The sequence below is a fragment of the Ylistrum balloti genome, unplaced genomic scaffold (assembly GCF_031769215.1).
Source record: "Ylistrum balloti isolate Yb309-2 unplaced genomic scaffold, AGI_CSIRO_Ybal_v1 Utg370248, whole genome shotgun sequence".
Taxonomy (NCBI): Eukaryota; Metazoa; Mollusca; class Bivalvia; order Pectinida; family Pectinidae; genus Ylistrum; species Ylistrum balloti.
Genome location: NW_026782199.1, coordinates 230336 through 248963, shown reverse-complemented (window position 1 = coordinate 248963; position 18628 = coordinate 230336). Strand labels below are relative to the sequence as shown.

Sequence of the window (18628 nt, the reverse complement as noted above, 5' to 3'; positions counted from 1 at the left end):
CTGCAGATTACCTGGGATGTGAAGGAGATGAATTATTGCTTACCTGAGTACCTCACAAATTACCTTTCTACCTTGGTACAAGATATTACCAGCAGTGAGATAATTATACAATGTCATTAATTTGAGACATTTTGAGAAATTCTGAGGTGGACTTTGATAGGGTGTGTAAAAAAGTAGAGATCACAGGTAACTGAATCCTGCATGCAGACTTGAATGATCCTGTCTGTCCTATTCTGTTCTTATGCCAAATGGCTTACAATCTTGGAACATTTACAGCACATGAAAGGCTGACATTTATAATCTGATATTGACCTCTGGCTTAAGGGGAGGACGTATCTGAAACTTCTGCAGGTGGATTATTTTTACCATAATTTGATAATACTAGGTTTGCAATTCAACATTTCAATATTTATTTATTTTTCTTTTAAATTGAATGAAAACAAGGAAATCTGCTAAATACAGACAAAGAAATATTGATGTGATCCAATACAGAAATACATTGAAAAAATTCTACCTGAAGACAATTAATACATAATGAACACTGCACTGATTTCGTTCAGCATGCTACCATGTACTGATATCTCTCTCTGCATGCTACCATGTACTGATATCTCTCTGCATGCCACCATGTACTGATATCTCTCTCTGCATGCCACCATGTACTGATATCTCTCTCTGCATGCTACCATGTACTGATATCTCTCTCTGCATGCTACCATGTACTGATATCTCTCTCTGCATGCTACCATGTACTGATATATCTCTCTGCATGCCACCATGTACTGATATCTCTCTCTGCATGCCACCATGTACTGATTTCTCTCTCTGCATGCTACCATGTACTGATATCTCTCTCTGCATGCCACCATGTACTGATATCTCTCTCTGCATGCTACCATGTACTGATATCTCTCTCTGCATGCCACCATGTACTGATTTCTCTCTCTGCATGCTACCATGTAATGATATCTCTCTCTGCATGCTACCATGTACTGATATATCACTCTGCATGCCACCATGTACTGATTTCTCTCTCTGCATGCTACCATGTACTGATATCTCTCTCTGCATGCTACCATGTACTGATATATCTCTCTGCATGCCACCATGTACTGATATATCTCTCTGCATGCCACCATGTACTGATATCTCTCTCTGCATGCTACCATGTACTGATATATCTCTCTGCATGCCACCATGTACTGATTTCTCTCTCTGCATGCTACCATGTACTGATATCTCTCTGCATGCTACCATGTACACTGATATCTCTCTCTGCATGCTACCATGTACTGATATCTCTCTCTGCATGCTACCATGTACTGATTTCTCACTCTGCATGGTACCATGTACTGATATTTCTCGGCATGCTACCATGTACTGATTTCTCACTCTGCATGCTACCATGTACTGATATCTCTCTGCATGCTACTCTCTGCATGCTACCATTTACTGATATCTCTCTGCATGCTACCATGTACTGATATCTCTCTGTATGCTACCATGTACTGATTTCTCTCTGCATGCTACCATGTACTGATTTCTCTCTCTGCATGCTACCATGTATTGATATATATATTCATGCCACCATGTACTGATTTCTCTCACTGCATGCTACCATGTACTGATATCTCTCTGCATGCTACCATGTACTGATTTCTCTCTGCATGCTACCATGTACTGATTTCTCTCTCTGCATGCTACCATGTATTGATCTATATATTCATGCCACCATGTACTGATTTCTCTCACTGCATGCTACCATGCACTGATGTATATATTCATACTACCATGTACTTATTTCACTCTGCATTCAACCATGTAGTTATTTCTCTCTGCATGCTACCATATACATGTACTTATTTCACTCTGCATGCATCCATGTACCTATTTCTCTCTGCATGCAACCATGTACTTATTTCTCTCTGCATTCTACCATGTACTAATTTCTCTCTGCATGCTACCATGTGCTGTTATCTCTCTCAGCATGCTACCATGTACTGATTTCTCTCTGCATGCTACAATGTACTTATACTTCTCTGCATGCATAATATAATGTGCAAAAATACATATTAATATGTTTTGCACCAAGTTAATTGCAGCCAGCAAATATCCAATTAGTCACCATTTTGAAATGATATTATGTTATTTTTTAATTACTTTTAAGCCTTTCTTGAACTCATTCGATTATGCATTTTACAGATTCACAATAAAAATTCTAAAACTAGTAATAAATGTGTTTATATAATTCTAGAATGAAATATATTGTAACCTTTTAACATCTATTGAAAAGCTGTTTTACTGATCTGGCATTAGACCAAAACACAGCTGCAAACTTTTATAAACAAACTTGACCCAAATAGACCGTCCTAGATAACCGATTACTGTTGAATTTTTCATACCTGTAAATAGTTGGGGCCTTTTATCTTTACAATCTGTTGATGGGTCAGTTGACATGACTATATCTAGGTCAACACTCCTGGTTAACTTCAGAGATGTTTATGTGACTCTTTTCACTTTAAATGATTTTAAAACCACTGTGTATGAATGCAGTACTACACCACATCATATTCATTCAGGATCTTATGAGATTATATTTCTTTATAATGTAAACACTTTAAGTAATTTACTGCAGAATTTAAATTGTTCACATTTATAATTTCAGTTTATTTGAATATAAAATTTAGGGAAAAGAATGTCAGATTTTCCTGTTGTGGAATGTAAAATAATGGATCCTCAGATGTTAAGCACTACTACTAGAACACTAAGCAAGTATAAGATGCATATCAGGGTGTCTGCACATGTTTTCATCTACATCTGTACATGTGTTTGTATCAGTGGGTTCACAAAGTATATCCTTGTACACATTGTTGGTGGGTTGAGGGATTAAAACCGACTTTGTTTGCACAATGTTGAAAGGCTTATGTACTATGTCAAAGCAGAGCAAAACATGTTTATCTTACTACAGAATGGGATACCTAGTATAGTAAAATGTGATGTCTACCTGGCATGGTATATGTGAGATACCTGGTATATAAATGATATTTGGTATAGAATACGTGAAATAATTGGTATTGTCTATATGAGATACATAGTATGATATATGTGAGATGTTTAGTGAGATACCTGTTTTTCATGAAATGTTACAGATAATATGCTTCTAAAATTTTTTTCTGCCAAACCCTGGTGTTTTAATGACCTTTAAAGTTTTGAGAGTCTACAAAAAACAGTTCAGAAAATTGTTGTGTTGTGATAGATAGTTGACATCTTGTTTGGATCCTGACCTTTTCCTTCCAGCTTCCCCATCAGCTGTGTGGATATGTATCAAGTATCTAAGAACTGACAATTTCACTTTTCATTTTATCATTTTTTTGTGTTTAGGAAAAAGAAAATTTACACTGAAAAAGATTAACTGTTTCATGTCATCTTTGAGACACCTATAGAAAATCAAGGCTGCAAAATTATAAATAGAACCACTTATCTAGGACTTTTCATCTGAAAAGGTGAAGTGTTTTTCTGGTCAATTTGTGTGCTTCATCAATAACAGATTTTTTCCCTAGCAAAACAAAGACGTTTGTGCCCGAGTAAATATTTGTAGGAGTTATTACTTAACTTCTGTTTTAACATAGATATCATGCTGATATGACAGTTGATAGTGTAATATATTTTACAATATACTTTGATTTTTAATCAAACAAGTTGGTCAAGTACATGTGTTTTGAAGATTCAGGTCAGCACCTTGTACAAAATGCTGTTTTCAGATCTCTCTGTCAACATTTCTGCCAGGTCCACGTTTTTGTCCATGTGAATTACTTTGTGTACAGGTAGGTCATATCTGACGATGAAATTTGCCTGGTTTCTTGGCAAGCAGCCACAAAAACAGGGTCTTGATTTCATGTTGGTCTTATTCAAATAATAGACACTGGCATAATTATATGGAACACCTTTTAAAACTCAGCCAAATCTTGTACCTAAAATGTAGTGCCTTTCCTCTAATCTGATATCAAATGGTTGCCAAATAAACTTAATCTTTAAGATTACATTTGTTTTTATGTTAACTGGCCTAGATATTATATGGAAAACTTGTTCATTAACGGGGTAACTTCCTTTTGATGTACTTTTTAGACGATTCTGTTGGATCCCATTCATGAATATTTTCAATCTATCATTCTTAGCATTTTCAAAGGGAAAAAAAAAGGGAAATTTTAAAAGTGACAATTTATGTAATGAAAAGCTACGGTTGATCACACCCATAACTTTCAGGTGGTACTGATGCTGCATTCACGAAACAATTCATCATGCAGTTGTCTTATCTATCCACCATATACTCAATTTCTATGTAATTTGACCGGTTGTGATATCAGGGATAATAATGAAATGAGGTCACATCCGTGCAACATTATGACATGGCAATGAAGACTTTATTCATAGAGAGCCAGTATGACATCACAAATCACGTGGAAATTCATCATGATTATTGTTTAAGATTTTTGGTAATGTAAAAGGATCATCATCTGCTTGTCATTTTCAGTCTTGTGCTAGAAATATAAACAATAAAACACTGTATGTAGAATTCAAAGTACTTTATTTCTCAATGCATCGATAAAAACAATTTTTCACAAGTTAATCAAATGCTTTGTCACTACATTTGGTACCTTATCAAAAATCACCCTTTTTAAGATTCCTAATTCTGTTGAGTTGCCAAACCTGATAGCATAAGAATAACAAATACTTGCTATCGACTCTCATTTTGTTACTATACTTTGTAACTTGTCAATTTAATTTCACACAATCCAATTATGAAAAGCAATTTGCTTTGAAGATTTGGTTGAATGTATCGCAATAGCTTCATTTGCACCAACAAGAAAAATACAAGAACATGTTAGAAAACTAATACTATCTGATATGTAATGACTGTTCCTAAACTGTCACTTGATAGAATTTGAACACTGATTGATTGAATTATAAAAATGAATGTTTCAATCAGCACAAGTTAACAGAAAAAATGTTCGAATTTTTCAATGAATAAAAAATTGAATTTCTTATAACAAATAATTTCAAATTCAGGAATCAATTGAAAACTGATTTTGTAATAATGATTTAACAGTCAAATACTTGAGTCTACACGACCTTCAATAATCACAGCTGAACACATCATATAATATCACAGGAAATCTACCTTCCAGCATGGTAACTTTTAACCTAAACATCAAGTCTTTAAGTATATCCCATGCAACACTGTACGATTGCTGATTCAATGAAATGCAAAAATGGAAGTAAAGTACTTTCCTTGTACAATTAAAACCAGATATAACCAATAGTTAAGCTTTATAGAGATGAAGCTGCCAAAACAGAAATTTGAAATTGGCTATGACCCTTCCGAAATATGTATTATGTTTATGCTTAATTTAATAAAGTTTTTTCCCCGACACTTTGTGTCCAAAATTGAGTTGTCTTTGCAATCCAACCATTTCACACTTATCTTACATATTAATACCAATACTTTCTAAACAATGTAGTATTTGGCATGTTTCATAGACCATGCCAATGTGAGAAATTATCAACACAAGACATCAATCATAGTATGTATAAACATATACTTAGAAATGATCTTTTTTGAAAAGTCACTCCAAATAGGTTAACATTTTGCTCCATTTACAAAAATTACTTTTGATATGAATAACTTCTTTTGCAAATATCAAAACTAAAAAAAATCTCTGATTTCAAATCTAATATCTTACCAATAGATCTTCAATTTTAGAATAAAATGAAATCTGAACCAATATTTTTACAATGATCTTAAGAGCATTTCTTTCATACAAGCCACACGACAATAATGTACATGTATGTAGTCAACAGATAGCTCACAGAACTTTGATATGCTGTACACTATATTTGTCATTTTTGTTTACTTTTTTTTTGTTTTATTTTTGTTTTGAGATCACTGAATATATATACATATGAAAGCAAGATTTTCCTTTTTACATGCCATTTTTCGGGACCAAAATGTCAAGTCTATATACATGTATGTACACTATGTACAGTAGTCCAGTACAACATCACTCTCACACTTGAGATTTGGTCATGAATTCGCAGTAACAGTCTAGCACAAATGCTGCAACCATAGCTATGTTTAAAGCCTGGATACAACTCTTATTGCCAGTAATATCACATTGTCTCCATGTCACAATCTTACATGAACACATGTACACAGATATGAATGTCTGAACGATATGATGAGGTTGTTTGTTATGGTATTTAGGTTTCCTTGGAATGAATGACATTGTATAAACCACTATGAGTGGAAAAGTAAATGATTTGGTTGAAAACAAATCAAAACTGCTGTTTGAGTGAGTCTATAGTAAATGCCTTTGTATTTGAACGAAGATGTTAAAAGTAAATATATATTGAAACCTTGGTAAGAAAATAAATTTTCAAATATAAAAATTCATTATTTCAAAACCTAAAACATATTTACAATTCAGCAAAGATTTGTTCAAAATTTTAAGATAAATTTTATTTTGAAAACTGACATTAAAAAAATTCAAAGACATTTACTGTAGCATGAAATGATATATTTTAAAGATTGCAGTATTTCTAATTTCTTGATCGGCTGCCATTGCAAAACTGTGAACACATTATTAACTGACATTGCTTAATAAGCAAGTTGAACTCAAAGATGAGCATCTACATTGCATATGAAATCTGTAACTAGTAGAGAAACAATTATTCATTTCAACAGAGTTGGAATAACATTTGTAACTTTAAAGCACAGAATTTTTTCCAACAATATTTCAAACAAAAATACAAGAATATAGTATTTTCTATATATATATATATATATAAGTGTATATATATTTTCCATGCACCTTTAAAGTCTGATGTTATTAAGAATGAAATGGAATGGCACTTGTGTTCTGCTACAAAAAAACGCACATACACAACACATAATTCCCATATATCAAACGTAAAATGAAATTATATTATATAGTGTCTAAGGGTTATGAATTTCTTAAAACAATTTTTCTTTCTCTTTTGAGCAAAACTATCTAAATGTTATACAACTATATCAAGTATTGGTGTCCTAATTTTGCCTTTATTAAAATGAAATATTTTTTACATCAAGTTTTAGTTCCTTATATGAGCACAAGTTTCACTTTATACCAAATTAAAATTAAAATCCAAAACAGGATGCTGATCAAATTTTCAAAACACTTATTGGAATCATGAAATAGAAGGGCCTCCAATCCATTCAATGAAATGACCATTTTATAGAACACTGAAAATTAATTTGAAATGGAATGTTTATTTTTTTCTTCAAAAGTACAAATCAGTTACCATACGACAAAATGTGATACGACTAGCAGGCAACTCAAACAGTAATAGAGGTAATATTTGACGAAAGGGTATATAACAGATGATTTTTATACTATCCAGCCATGGCTGGCTTGGTTAGTTAGCAGGTGACAATCTCATGAGACAAGATAAATTTCTAAGTAGCGACTCCACAAATGTTGAACACAATAAAATTTGGCTCCCTTCAAATGAAGTTCTTCATGTTTCACAATTGTGGATAATGCCAAAACATAACAATTTTCCCCCAAAATTCAACTCCCACCCCAACCTCAAGACAGTACATAAAAACATTTATACTAAAATAACATGTAAAATTACAAAAAAAGGTGAAAACAAATTATTAAACTACAAACATAAAAAGACACATGGGCTTAACTAGAGTACATAAAATCACAACTCTTTATCTTGGATTAATCAGCTTTTTAGCAGTAATTGCTGTGTTAGCACTTAAATACTGCCCCTTGAGTTTCATGGAAATATAAGATCATCACAAATATCCCTAAATCATCTATCTGAAAGACAATGGATTTTTTCTTCCTTTAAACTGTTTTTTGTATGAAGAATATCAGTCAAACTTTTTTCTCATGTTTGTTAAGACAGAGAAATACACTTTTTTTGACATAACATAAAATCCCTGATAGTAATCTCAATTACACTAGCTAATCTTTTTATGAGCATACACTCTCTCTCATCAAACATAACCACTCTTCTGATCCACAACACTTTCACACTTGAGAAAGTCTTGGTTCTTTCATCAGTCCAGTACTATGTACTGATAGCATAGTTTGATGAATGTGAACTTGGCAGAGACAGTCCACTATCACTACTGATGTCAGAATTGTCCTCGGAAAAGTTTCCCCTACGCCTAGCTAGACCTGAACAAGGAGGTGAAAGTTTGATACTGGGGACTTCCATAGAGCCTCCATTGTAAAGACTACCATCAGACTCATCCTCATCTTCCTGACTGTCTTCACCACCATGTGATCTATGGCCGATGAAAAAAGATGGTGTCTCGTTGATGTGTAGATGCTGTTGCATCATTCTGTTGATAGAGACTGCTTCTCCAGCAAAACATTCCAGATCTTTTGTACTATTATTTCTGTAACAGTAAAACATTAAAAACATCAGTAAAATGGCTTTCATCTGGAAGTCAGCAAGACTATAATTATCTATAATAAAATATCAAATGATTTTTGGATATTAATATCTAATTCTGTTCACAATGATATTGTAATATGTGTGTTATTTAAAGTTTATGACCATAGAATTTACCTTGTAAGGATCCTTGGAGTGGCAAGTGGAGTGGGAGGGGGAGGAGATGTCACCCAGGGGTGCTTTAGGACTTCCTTTGCAGACAACCTTTTACGTGGGTCCCTGACCAGTAGCTTTCTGACTAAATCTTTGGCTTCCTCTGATATCTCACTCCACTCATTCTCAGGAAATTCAAATATGCCATCTTGAATTCGTGTGAAAAGATTTTCCTGGCAAGACTGACAGGCTTCACCTCTTTCCCATCCACAATCCTCTCCACACTGTCCATAAAAAGGAGGGTACCCACACAGCATGATGTATCTAAAACCAAACATATTCTTCAAGTTAGAAATATATATCTAGATCAGGAATTCAAAATTTCAGAAAAATTCTGTCTTTCATAATACAGTATATTAACATTTTTTAAAGTGCAAAAAGTAAATCTAATATGGATATCAAAACTTACAAAATTGTTCCTAGACTCCAAAGATCACATTTCTTGTCATAGGAAAAGGATTCTCCAACCCAAGCATCCACAACCTCAGGTGCCATGTATTCAGCTGAGCCTACAGGTGTCAGGAGTTCAGGAGTGGTGCAGTTATCATTCTGACTATTGATAGGCACACCACTGGCAAGATCAAAGTCGCAAATGCGGATGGGAACAACCTCATCATTCTTCTCACATAAAATGTTCTCTGGTTTTAGGTCTCTGTGGGCAATTCCTGCAAGACAATCAATCAGAAATATATATAAAAATATTTAAAGGAAAAATTAAGCAATTGTAAGGAGAAAAAGAGAGAGAAAAAAAGCATTGTTTAAAACAAGATTTGGAAAAAATGTTCACTTTGTTAAAATCTAAACTTCTATATAAATGTATTGTATGTAGAATGTGATGCTCACCCTTCTTATGGAGGAAATGAAGAGCTTTGGCAATATCCCGAATAACCAGACTTGCTTCAAACTCTGTCACATGGCCCCTCCTCTCAATGTTGTTCAAAAGTGTTCCTCCTTGCATCAAATCAAACACCAAATAAAACCTTTCTTCCTCCTCGAAGTACTCATGCAGTCGTAAAATATTCTCTTCATTTTGGCACAGGTGAAAAATTTCAATCTCTTTAAATACTTTCTTTCTTGATCTTCCAAAGTCTTTTTCAATAACCTGTAATGACAAATTACATACTGTTAGTTGTCAGTGTCAAATTTCAAAACATCACTAAATTCCCAAAGCTTTCATTTGTTTCATATTTGTATTAATGACACTACACTAGATTTTAAAAGTACAATAATGTCAATAACTTACCTTTACTGCATACTGTTTCTGAGTTGTATTTTTGCGGTAGGTGTTTACAGATGCATAAGCACCACTTCCCAGCTTTTCCCCAGTCGAGGTGTAAAGATCTACAAAACACAATGGGAAAAGTATGAAAAATATATTCTATCAATACATAAAACTTTAGTTAAATCTAATACACTTGTCAGACAATCAATTTTTTGGCAAGGAATGTTGACGCTGAGGTCAAAAAGAAAACACCTTCGAAAGTATTTTCCTCTCAATTAGAAATAAGAGACATTTTGTTTTACATTTTTGATACTGCGATTAATGCCTTATAGTAATGATTGAATCTATTTATGACCATGTTGCTTAAAACTTATTTAGAAAAAACAAAAAGTAGTGGAGTGGACAAATAACATAATTGTTAATCCTGTTCAGAGAAATGTTCCAGTGTACCTTATATATAAAACCATTTATTGTACCTAGACTAGATAAACATTTTCATTTAAACCAGCTGTTGTGTTCAAACATATAGTGCTGACCCAAATACTATAATACATATGTATGTAGAAGGGAAACAGCTGTTATATCTCATATGAATCACTGGAATAATGATTCAGGCAACACCTATGTTTTAGTAACCTTTTATATTCATTATCAGGTAATACATGAAATGACCAAGTTACAGGCAAACCAAATTTCTTATCTTTATAACATGGGTACAGAAACTACAAGACTGGTTATGCATGTCCTGGGCTGTCCATATCTCACACAGCCAGGATGCAATGACATAGTTAAAAAGTAATGTTTTAAAAGATAATATTTCTTATCCCATAATCAAAATTTGGCAAATTCTGTTACCTTTATTAAAGAGCAATAGACTTTCTACTAGTTGTCTTTATTTCATTTTCTTAAAATAGTTACTATTGTGTCTAGCCTTTAATTCATATTAACATATTTCTTAAAGACAATTGAAAAGAGAGAGAGAAGAAAAAAAAAACAAAAACAAAAAAAAAAACAAAAATAGAGATTGATATTTGAAACCACAATTTAAAATTGTTTTTAATCCTTATTGACTGATTTCATCATACACTAGTCATTTCTGAACAGGTGATTCTAGAACGTGGTATACATTTAATAGATTAATTTATGTATGACTTCCACGTAACTTCCACGTATACACAAGCTAGTCATCAGGTAACATAATCCTTAGAGTGTACACGTTGTGTATGTTGTCATGAGGTGACCTAGTCTTACGTGTCAGAAACTACTAGAATTTGTGTTTATTGATCCACAACAGCTATCTTATTCAACTACATTATGAGTGGTCTGATCTTACATCAGGAGAATTTACAATCTATTTTTAGAAAATTACTTCATTTTATCGGCTGTCTGAAAACCAGTCATGTGATTGGTTGGGTTATTCCCCATCCACACAGGCTTTGTTGCCCGACATAGATATTTATAGCATGGAAAAATTTTATGAGGTGTTCTTCCTAGCTAGGGTGTTGTTGCATCATTCCATGTAACAGATACTCCACTCCAAAGAAGATGTGTGTTTATACACAGTAGTACTGGTTGGTCATGTAGTTTACAGAAGTACGCACATATATGTATGCCAGGAATGTGTGATGAAACATCAGTAAATTGAAAAAATGAGAAAACCATGAAAATTTAATCAAAATCTAATTTGCTGCTAAAATAAAACAAAAGGGACCAGTCCTTGAAAATAAAGTTATGGTCAGTGAAGTTTATTATGTTCATACCAAAGTTTTTTTTAATATTAATTACAACCTTAACATCAGGTAAAATACAAAAAATATACATACCATTGAATTTTTTAGCTGGTTCATCCTCCTTTCGACGCTTCTTCTTGTTTCTGGATGGACGGCGGTTCATAGAACTTTCACTGTTTCTCAATTCCATATCTTCTATTATCGGGTCCATGTCCAACGAGGGCAATGCAGCAAGTACCCGATCTAACATTAGACTGGATGGTCTTCTTGGTGATAAGTTGTAACAAGCCTGATGCTCAACCTAAAACACACAACATTTCATAACTGTCAGGCAAACATTCACAATTACTATTCTTCATTATTTACATTCACATCCTCTTCATTTTTCACATGAATATTACCACAATGACTTGTAATTGAAAGAAATCTCACAAGATGGAAATATGAAGAGCCTCTGAGTGATATTCCACCTCCCTCTCCCACCTAGCTTCTCCGAAGGACTGAAGCTACACAGTATTTAGTACACTTACAAAACCACGGGTAATGAACATGGCACCAGTAACACAAAACAGACACAAGTACTATAAATGCCATCCTAGTGCCAAAAGCAACTCAAATACTAGTAGGTGTAGTCTCTAGGATCTAAAGTTATACAGCTGTCATTATAGACAACACTATCACGTGAATAGCATCCCAAGCAAAAGTAAAGGACTCCCACTGTGGAGGTGTTGGCATGTGATTGTGTCTTCCCACAGGGCAATCCCTTTTATCTGATTCTTACTATAATAACACTGAGACCATTATGATATAACTCAATGAAAGAAGGCAGTGGGAGTTAATCAGCACCAATACATTAATTACTGGACTTGTAGCAAGGTGTAACTCAGACAGACATTAGCTGGATATATAGCAGTAAGTAGGAAGTTGGAATTTGTAAAAGGTCATTAATCTATAATTGATTTAAAATATAAACTGCAGTTTATATAAAAAAAAAAAAAGAATGTTACTTTTTTATAAGATACTAAATAAATGAAAAAGTTTTTAAATATATATGAAGTAAATGTTTCTATTTCTTGTGGATGCTTATCATAAATTATTTGATATGACATATTTGGAATTTTAAGGAATGTCATAATCTGGAAAATATCCAATATAAACAATTTATCAATATCAAATTTAATAATGAATTTGTCTGGAAATTAAAAATATCAGATTACCATGCAATCTAAGAATACAACATACCTACAAGTTCAAGTAATTTGATAAGAACCAATATTTTTGAATGTCCTATTATTGACTTTGGCAACTGTTACTTTCCTGGCCATGTTATCTGTTATATTTAGCTGAAAACAACTTTACCATATGTATACTACTTGATTTTTAAATATGGTATTGGTGAGTATTTCATCATTTGATGAAATACAAACCTTCTTTCATTTTCTACACCAAAAACCAGGATTTCATCATCAAAAGAAATATTCTAAATTTGGTATTAATTGTGTTGCTTGAAAAGAATATTACTGTTAAACAGGACAACGAGTTTCATAATTAATAAAATATTGCTATAAATTCTGCCTAGGAACAAATAATTAAATAGGGAAACCAATTATACGGTAAAAATCAAGTCTTAAACATGAACAGGAGAACAAGTGTCCCAGTTGAGGTTTTCAAGTAGCAATAATCTTCAATATCGTTACCTCAGGTCAACATAAGAAATGAAATGGAATGATGTTGAAATATTTGAGCAGGCTTTACTAACACTGTTGTTCTGATGAGGTATAGCCTAACTAACCAAAACATGTCAGCAACACATAATGCCAAAAGAGAATATATATGGGCCAGTACAATTCACTAAAAAAATTCTATATATGTAATGATAATGAAATTTACAATTTTAAATCTACATTTACTTGTAGTGTAAACTAAAATTTTTTTGTGGCCAAATCATATCCTTCCACCATTGAAACTAGTTGTGGTTCTACAAAGTTCCTTCTACTAGGTTCTAGATTAAATAGTTATAAATAGATATGTCATGTATATTCCTGTACAAAGAACAATTAAACCAGAATATTCTAGTCAAACAATTATAGAAAAAAATCTCACAGCAGTCAAGAAATTAAGATGTTCATATATTTTTTTCATATTATTTGTGAAAAATTATGTATGAAGAATTACCCGAGGTAAAAATATCTAAAAATGTACACAAAGGACAAGAACCAGGATATGACAACAAAACTTACCTCCAACATTTTCATAAACGTGCGTTGAAAATTATGTAACAACGATAGAATTTAAACACAAAACGTGCTTTTTTCCCAGATCTAATCACTAATACTGCGTTCGCATAAATCCGTTGACCAACATAGGCTGTCCGAAGGTCCAAAGACCTGAAATCGTTTCTTACTACAGTCCGTCCATTTTCCTTCACACACAAACTAGAACAGGGTTCATACGTCAGCAAGCCTGTTTATATATCGGCGATCTGTGTCACGCGACGTGGCCTACGATCTGACTGGCTGACTCACCGTGTTTATGTACGCAGATGCAGCCAACTGTGGCGACCGTATAATATCGGTGTGTTTACATCCGCCATGGAAGGTCACCGGTATTTATATGCATTGAAAAGTTGGACATTGAGCGCAATATCAAAATGGAGAAGTGATCAATTATAGCACAATCTCTGTAAATATATGTGAAAATGATAAAATTATTGAAGTAAAATGGAATATTACCTCTATCATGATGCACCACTAAAGAAAGTAGTAAACAATGCCACAACTCCCGCCAAGCACTCCATCTTCGCAAAAACAAACCAATCGTTCATTCCCGGAATATCCGGAAGATCCCGATTATAGTTTGTTGTCGAATAAATTATAAAGAAAGCAGAAAAAGTTCCAAGTAAAGCATTTACAAAATATCATCTATATTTAAGATTAAAAAAAAAAGAATTTCTATAAATTTTGTTGAAAAAAATGGATATTAAAGGATATCTCCAGAGCGCTTGAAAGGCACGATGCCTTCCCATAGTATATCAAGTATAACTTAGACGGCGAGTATCCGAAAACCACTGGAGCCTCCGATGCCGAAATGGATCTTCCCAAACCACCAGAAGGTAATTTTTGGCCTTGTAGTCAATTTCTTTTGAAATTAAATTGAAATTGCGATACACTTCTGATTGAAGAGTGATTCTGGGGGAAAACATTATCATGATAGGGTGAAAAACGTTAAATCTGAGGAAAGTTTGGAAGGGGGGGGGGATGTCTTGTTCATTTATCATATTTTTTCAGAATAAGTTTTAGTTTAATAGGTAATGTACTTAGTGTATTTATAGTCAGCATGAACATATGTTGCTTTGTCTGTATTAACAGACCCATGCATTGCACTTTTGAGTGTGTACTAAAGCGAGAAACAGGTCGGGGAAAACCTCAAAATTTGTCAATAACATGTACTGAATCACCGGCATATCTGGCTTCATAGGCAGATTTGGCTATAAAGTCAAATATGACTATGCTACGTATATAAGGCAAATGCTAACAACTGAGCCATTCCTTGCTGCGATCGTGGTGTGCACATCGAAAAAATGGACAACGAATCTAGTGAGTTGGTAAAACGTATGTTTTTGTCATAAGTCACGTTTTTCTGGTGAGTTGGTTGAAGTCTGCCATTGCTAATTGCCTTAATTCTTGATTAAAACACTTGGTATTTCACTTGCTTCCATCTCACAATTCACATTCATTGTGAGTTATAACTTTTTGCACTGAAACCTCATGCTGAAAACGCACATGTTGCTCGAATCTGCATCAAAGAGATGCTTATTTACAGATGACACAATGGCTGAATGATACCATATTGGATGAACCTCTCTATAGAGTTTGTTACTTGTGGATACTGAATGCTTGAAATTGACCAAATATGCCAAAAACATTTTACTGATGTACATGATTCTTATTCAATCTTTTCTATCTGCACGAAATGTAACCAGACCATACCTGGATGTTTACATTTGCCCTATTAATATATAGTCGGATTTGACAACATATATAGCCAAATTTGTCTATATAGCCAGATTTACCAGTGCACCAGAACCTGATACACAAACTAGTCCAATTGGGGGAATGGATTTTTAGTCCCCTGCCGGTTTCACTTAAGAACAGATTGATGGATTTGGATCAAACTTCATACAATGGTAGTTTATAAGGCAATATAGTGTGGGATTTTGTTTGGGGCCAAAAGATCAACTACAAAGGTCACTGTTACTAAAAATAGAAATTGTTGTCACATTTTAGTTTCCGGACAATAACTTGAGAATGTAATAATGGATTCGGATGAAACTTCACACAATGGTAGTTTATAAGGCAATATAGTGTGGGATTTTGTTCGGGGGTCAAAAGATCAACTACAAAGGTCACTGTTACTAAAAATAGAATCTTGTCACAATTTAGTTTTCAGACAATAATTTGAGAACAGATTTATAGATTTGGTTGAAACTTGATACACTGGAAGCTTATAAATAATAAAACAAGACACTTCTGATACAGAACAAGTTCTACATTGCTTGAAAAAATAATGTGTTTATACTGCAATTAGATCATGGGGCCAACTCGAATCCATAGTAAAGGGTTAGCTTATTGCAAACAGTTATGTAGCATTTGCTCCCATTTGCTTTACAACAGAACATTGGTGGGCTTATTAGCAGACATGCGCTTATTTGCCGATAAATACAGTCATTTACGGCAGGGGACATGTGTTGCATGCAACACTAACTGTAAGCTTGTTTACTTTAAACTCAGCCCTTTAATCCTTTATTTAAACCAGGTCACATTTATTTAGACACATAACTTCGTACAACTACGAAAATAAGACAATCACACATAGAAAAGAACTGAAAATAGGTGCAGCACTTCCTGCATAGTACAGTAACTTAGGCGGCAAGTGTTTCATCAACTTTCAAAGCAGTCAGCACTTTCAGTAAACTGGCACATCAGTTAATTCAATCAAAAAGGTCATGATATAGGAAAGCTTGGCTGGATTCGGCAATATCATGCAAAAACAAATTATATTGAAAATTTGTTAAATTAGCTGTAATTCATTACATGTGATGTTATACATTTTCCAGATCAAACAAGAAGGTTGAAAATTTAGGACCATTGACTTGTAGATCTCTCAAAGAGGTTAAACATGTAAAAGTGATTTTATCATCATGAGTTGTGATATATATATATCACAGATACAAAATAAGACAATAATTACATAGTACCTATACATATCACGCTGTGTCCTATAAGCTTGTTTAAGTTTTTAGCCTAATCAAATGTAGACCAGGTATCCTCTATTCATATCAACCCTTTTTAGGGCTTAGATCAACACCCAGTAAAAAGTGTCATTTCTGAACTTTTCTGAAGTTGTAGTACTACTTATTAATGTATAATACAGCTGAAAGACAAATTAGTAGACATCTGTCATTTCCATCTTAACAAAATAATATTTCCTTTTAACTTCATGACAGGATATACCAATTTATATTCAGTAATAACTGTATCCAAAAAATCCTGTATGAGTATAACTGAGTATTAATTAGATATTACTATGCAAGGACCTGTTCCTTAACAGAAGCTGGATTGAAAATGCTTATGAACAGATGTAAAGTGATCAACTGAATGAATTTTTTTATCATTTCAGATCCAGACTTGAAGAACATTATAGATAAACTTGCCAATTTTGTGGCCAGAAATGGACCGGAATTTGAGCAAATGACAAAACAGAAACAAAAGAACAACCCACGGTTTTCTTTCTTATTTGGAGGGGAACATTTCCATTACTACCAATATAAAGTAAACTCTGAGTCAGTCAGTAAGTATTGAATGCTTTTATCATTGTTATGGCGCATTATATGTTCCCTTCTGTTGCAAAGAGTGATAGAGTTCAATGTGGCATTCTATTTGTGTATATGTTTACTTTTGAAAATTGCTGACAGCATTCAGTATATACATATAAATATATATATATACAAATATCATATGTTATTACTGTCTGGGTCTGTGAGACCTCTCAGGATGACAATTTTATAGGTTAACAAACTTAATGAAAGCTATTTCATTCATTTGTCCTTTCCAACATAAATTTATTGTATATAGAGTATTGGCCCTTTGCTAATTTTTCATACTGAAGATGAGCCCGAATTAGAGAACTATGAATCACTAGGATTAATTGGTATATTTCAGGATGTTTTATTAGCTATAATTTTAAATATCTGTAGAGTCCTTGGCAGAATCTGGAGGATTCAGTGGTCCACCAGTGAGTGATGGTCCACCTCAAACACAGCCATTTCCTGTAGCACTTCCCGGTGTCCCTCCAGAAGTGCCGCCTCCATTCCTCGGAAACCCTGATAGTAAGTCCATTTGTCATTTTCTACCCCTTTTCAGCAATTTTTAAAAAAAAAATGTAGATTCATGTAGAGTTAGGCTCAGGATACATATTGATCTTTATGTAAATGTCCACTGAAATGGGCATTTCAATTTAACTTAATTACTTTGTTGTCTTTTTAATAGTAGTTTGGCTTCATATGACTTGAATTTCTGAGCACTTTACCGTTAAATCACATACCAGGGTAATCATAATTAAAATTCTGACTCACAGCAGTTCTCGAGGGTTCTAAATGCTTGTGGCCTTTAAAATGAGTTTCATTTGTTGTTTTTTTGTGACAGCAATACTTTTCTTATCTATCATCCAGTCAGATTTCATTACCTGTTGAAAATATTGTTCATAATGAAATTTTTCTTGCTGTTTAAATTGTGTATAGCAAATTTCATCCTAAAGTAACTAAAACTTATGTTGTATAGGACAGGGCAGCAATACTGTCACTGCTGTTTTGTAATTAATACAGTGTCTTTTGTATACTACAATAAAAGTTTAATCACTTGTACTAGGTCATACATATATGTATTAAATTCTACAAGCAATTGTATTAAGTTACCTTAAGCCAATGCACTCCCATTTATCACTTTATATTACA

The 18628-nt window shown here is 33.4% G+C and overlaps 2 protein-coding genes across 7 annotated transcripts in view; one reads left to right on the top strand and one right to left on the bottom strand.

The window, feature by feature from the left end:
• Positions 1-4568: 4568 nt before the first annotated feature.
• On the bottom strand, positions 4569-14403 carry LOC132552469 (MAP kinase-interacting serine/threonine-protein kinase 1-like). Of its 5 annotated transcripts, none has more exons than XM_060216643.1 (7): positions 14349-14403; positions 11710-11917; positions 9908-10005; positions 9508-9766; positions 9074-9329; positions 8629-8928; positions 4569-8455 (listed from the first exon to the last, which is right to left on the bottom strand). In XM_060216643.1, exons 1-7 carry the CDS (start codon positions 14355-14357, stop codon positions 8122-8124), a joined length of 1464 nt encoding a protein of 487 aa, XP_060072626.1. In that variant the 5' UTR covers positions 14358-14403; the 3' UTR covers positions 4569-8121. The 5 variants fall into 5 exon arrangements, with proteins under 5 accessions (XP_060072626.1, XP_060072625.1, XP_060072624.1 ...); XM_060216642.1 differs by lacking the exon at positions 14349-14403 and adding an exon at positions 13857-14039; XM_060216641.1 differs by lacking the exon at positions 14349-14403 and adding an exon at positions 12147-12242.
• The window catches only part of LOC132552468 (calcium homeostasis endoplasmic reticulum protein-like), an 83577-nt gene continuing 77317 nt past the window's right edge, over positions 12369-18628 (top strand). Inside the window, exons 1-3 of one of the 2 annotated variants that reach the window (XM_060216640.1) lie at positions 12369-12528; positions 17296-17466; positions 17873-18004. In XM_060216640.1, coding sequence (XP_060072623.1) covers positions 17367-17466; positions 17873-18004 — 232 coding nt within the window. In that variant the 5' untranslated portion in view covers positions 12369-12528; positions 17296-17366. Of the gene's footprint in view, positions 12529-14651; positions 14729-17295; positions 17467-17872; positions 18005-18628 lie in introns of those variants that run through there. The other variant, XM_060216639.1, reaches the window with a different exon arrangement.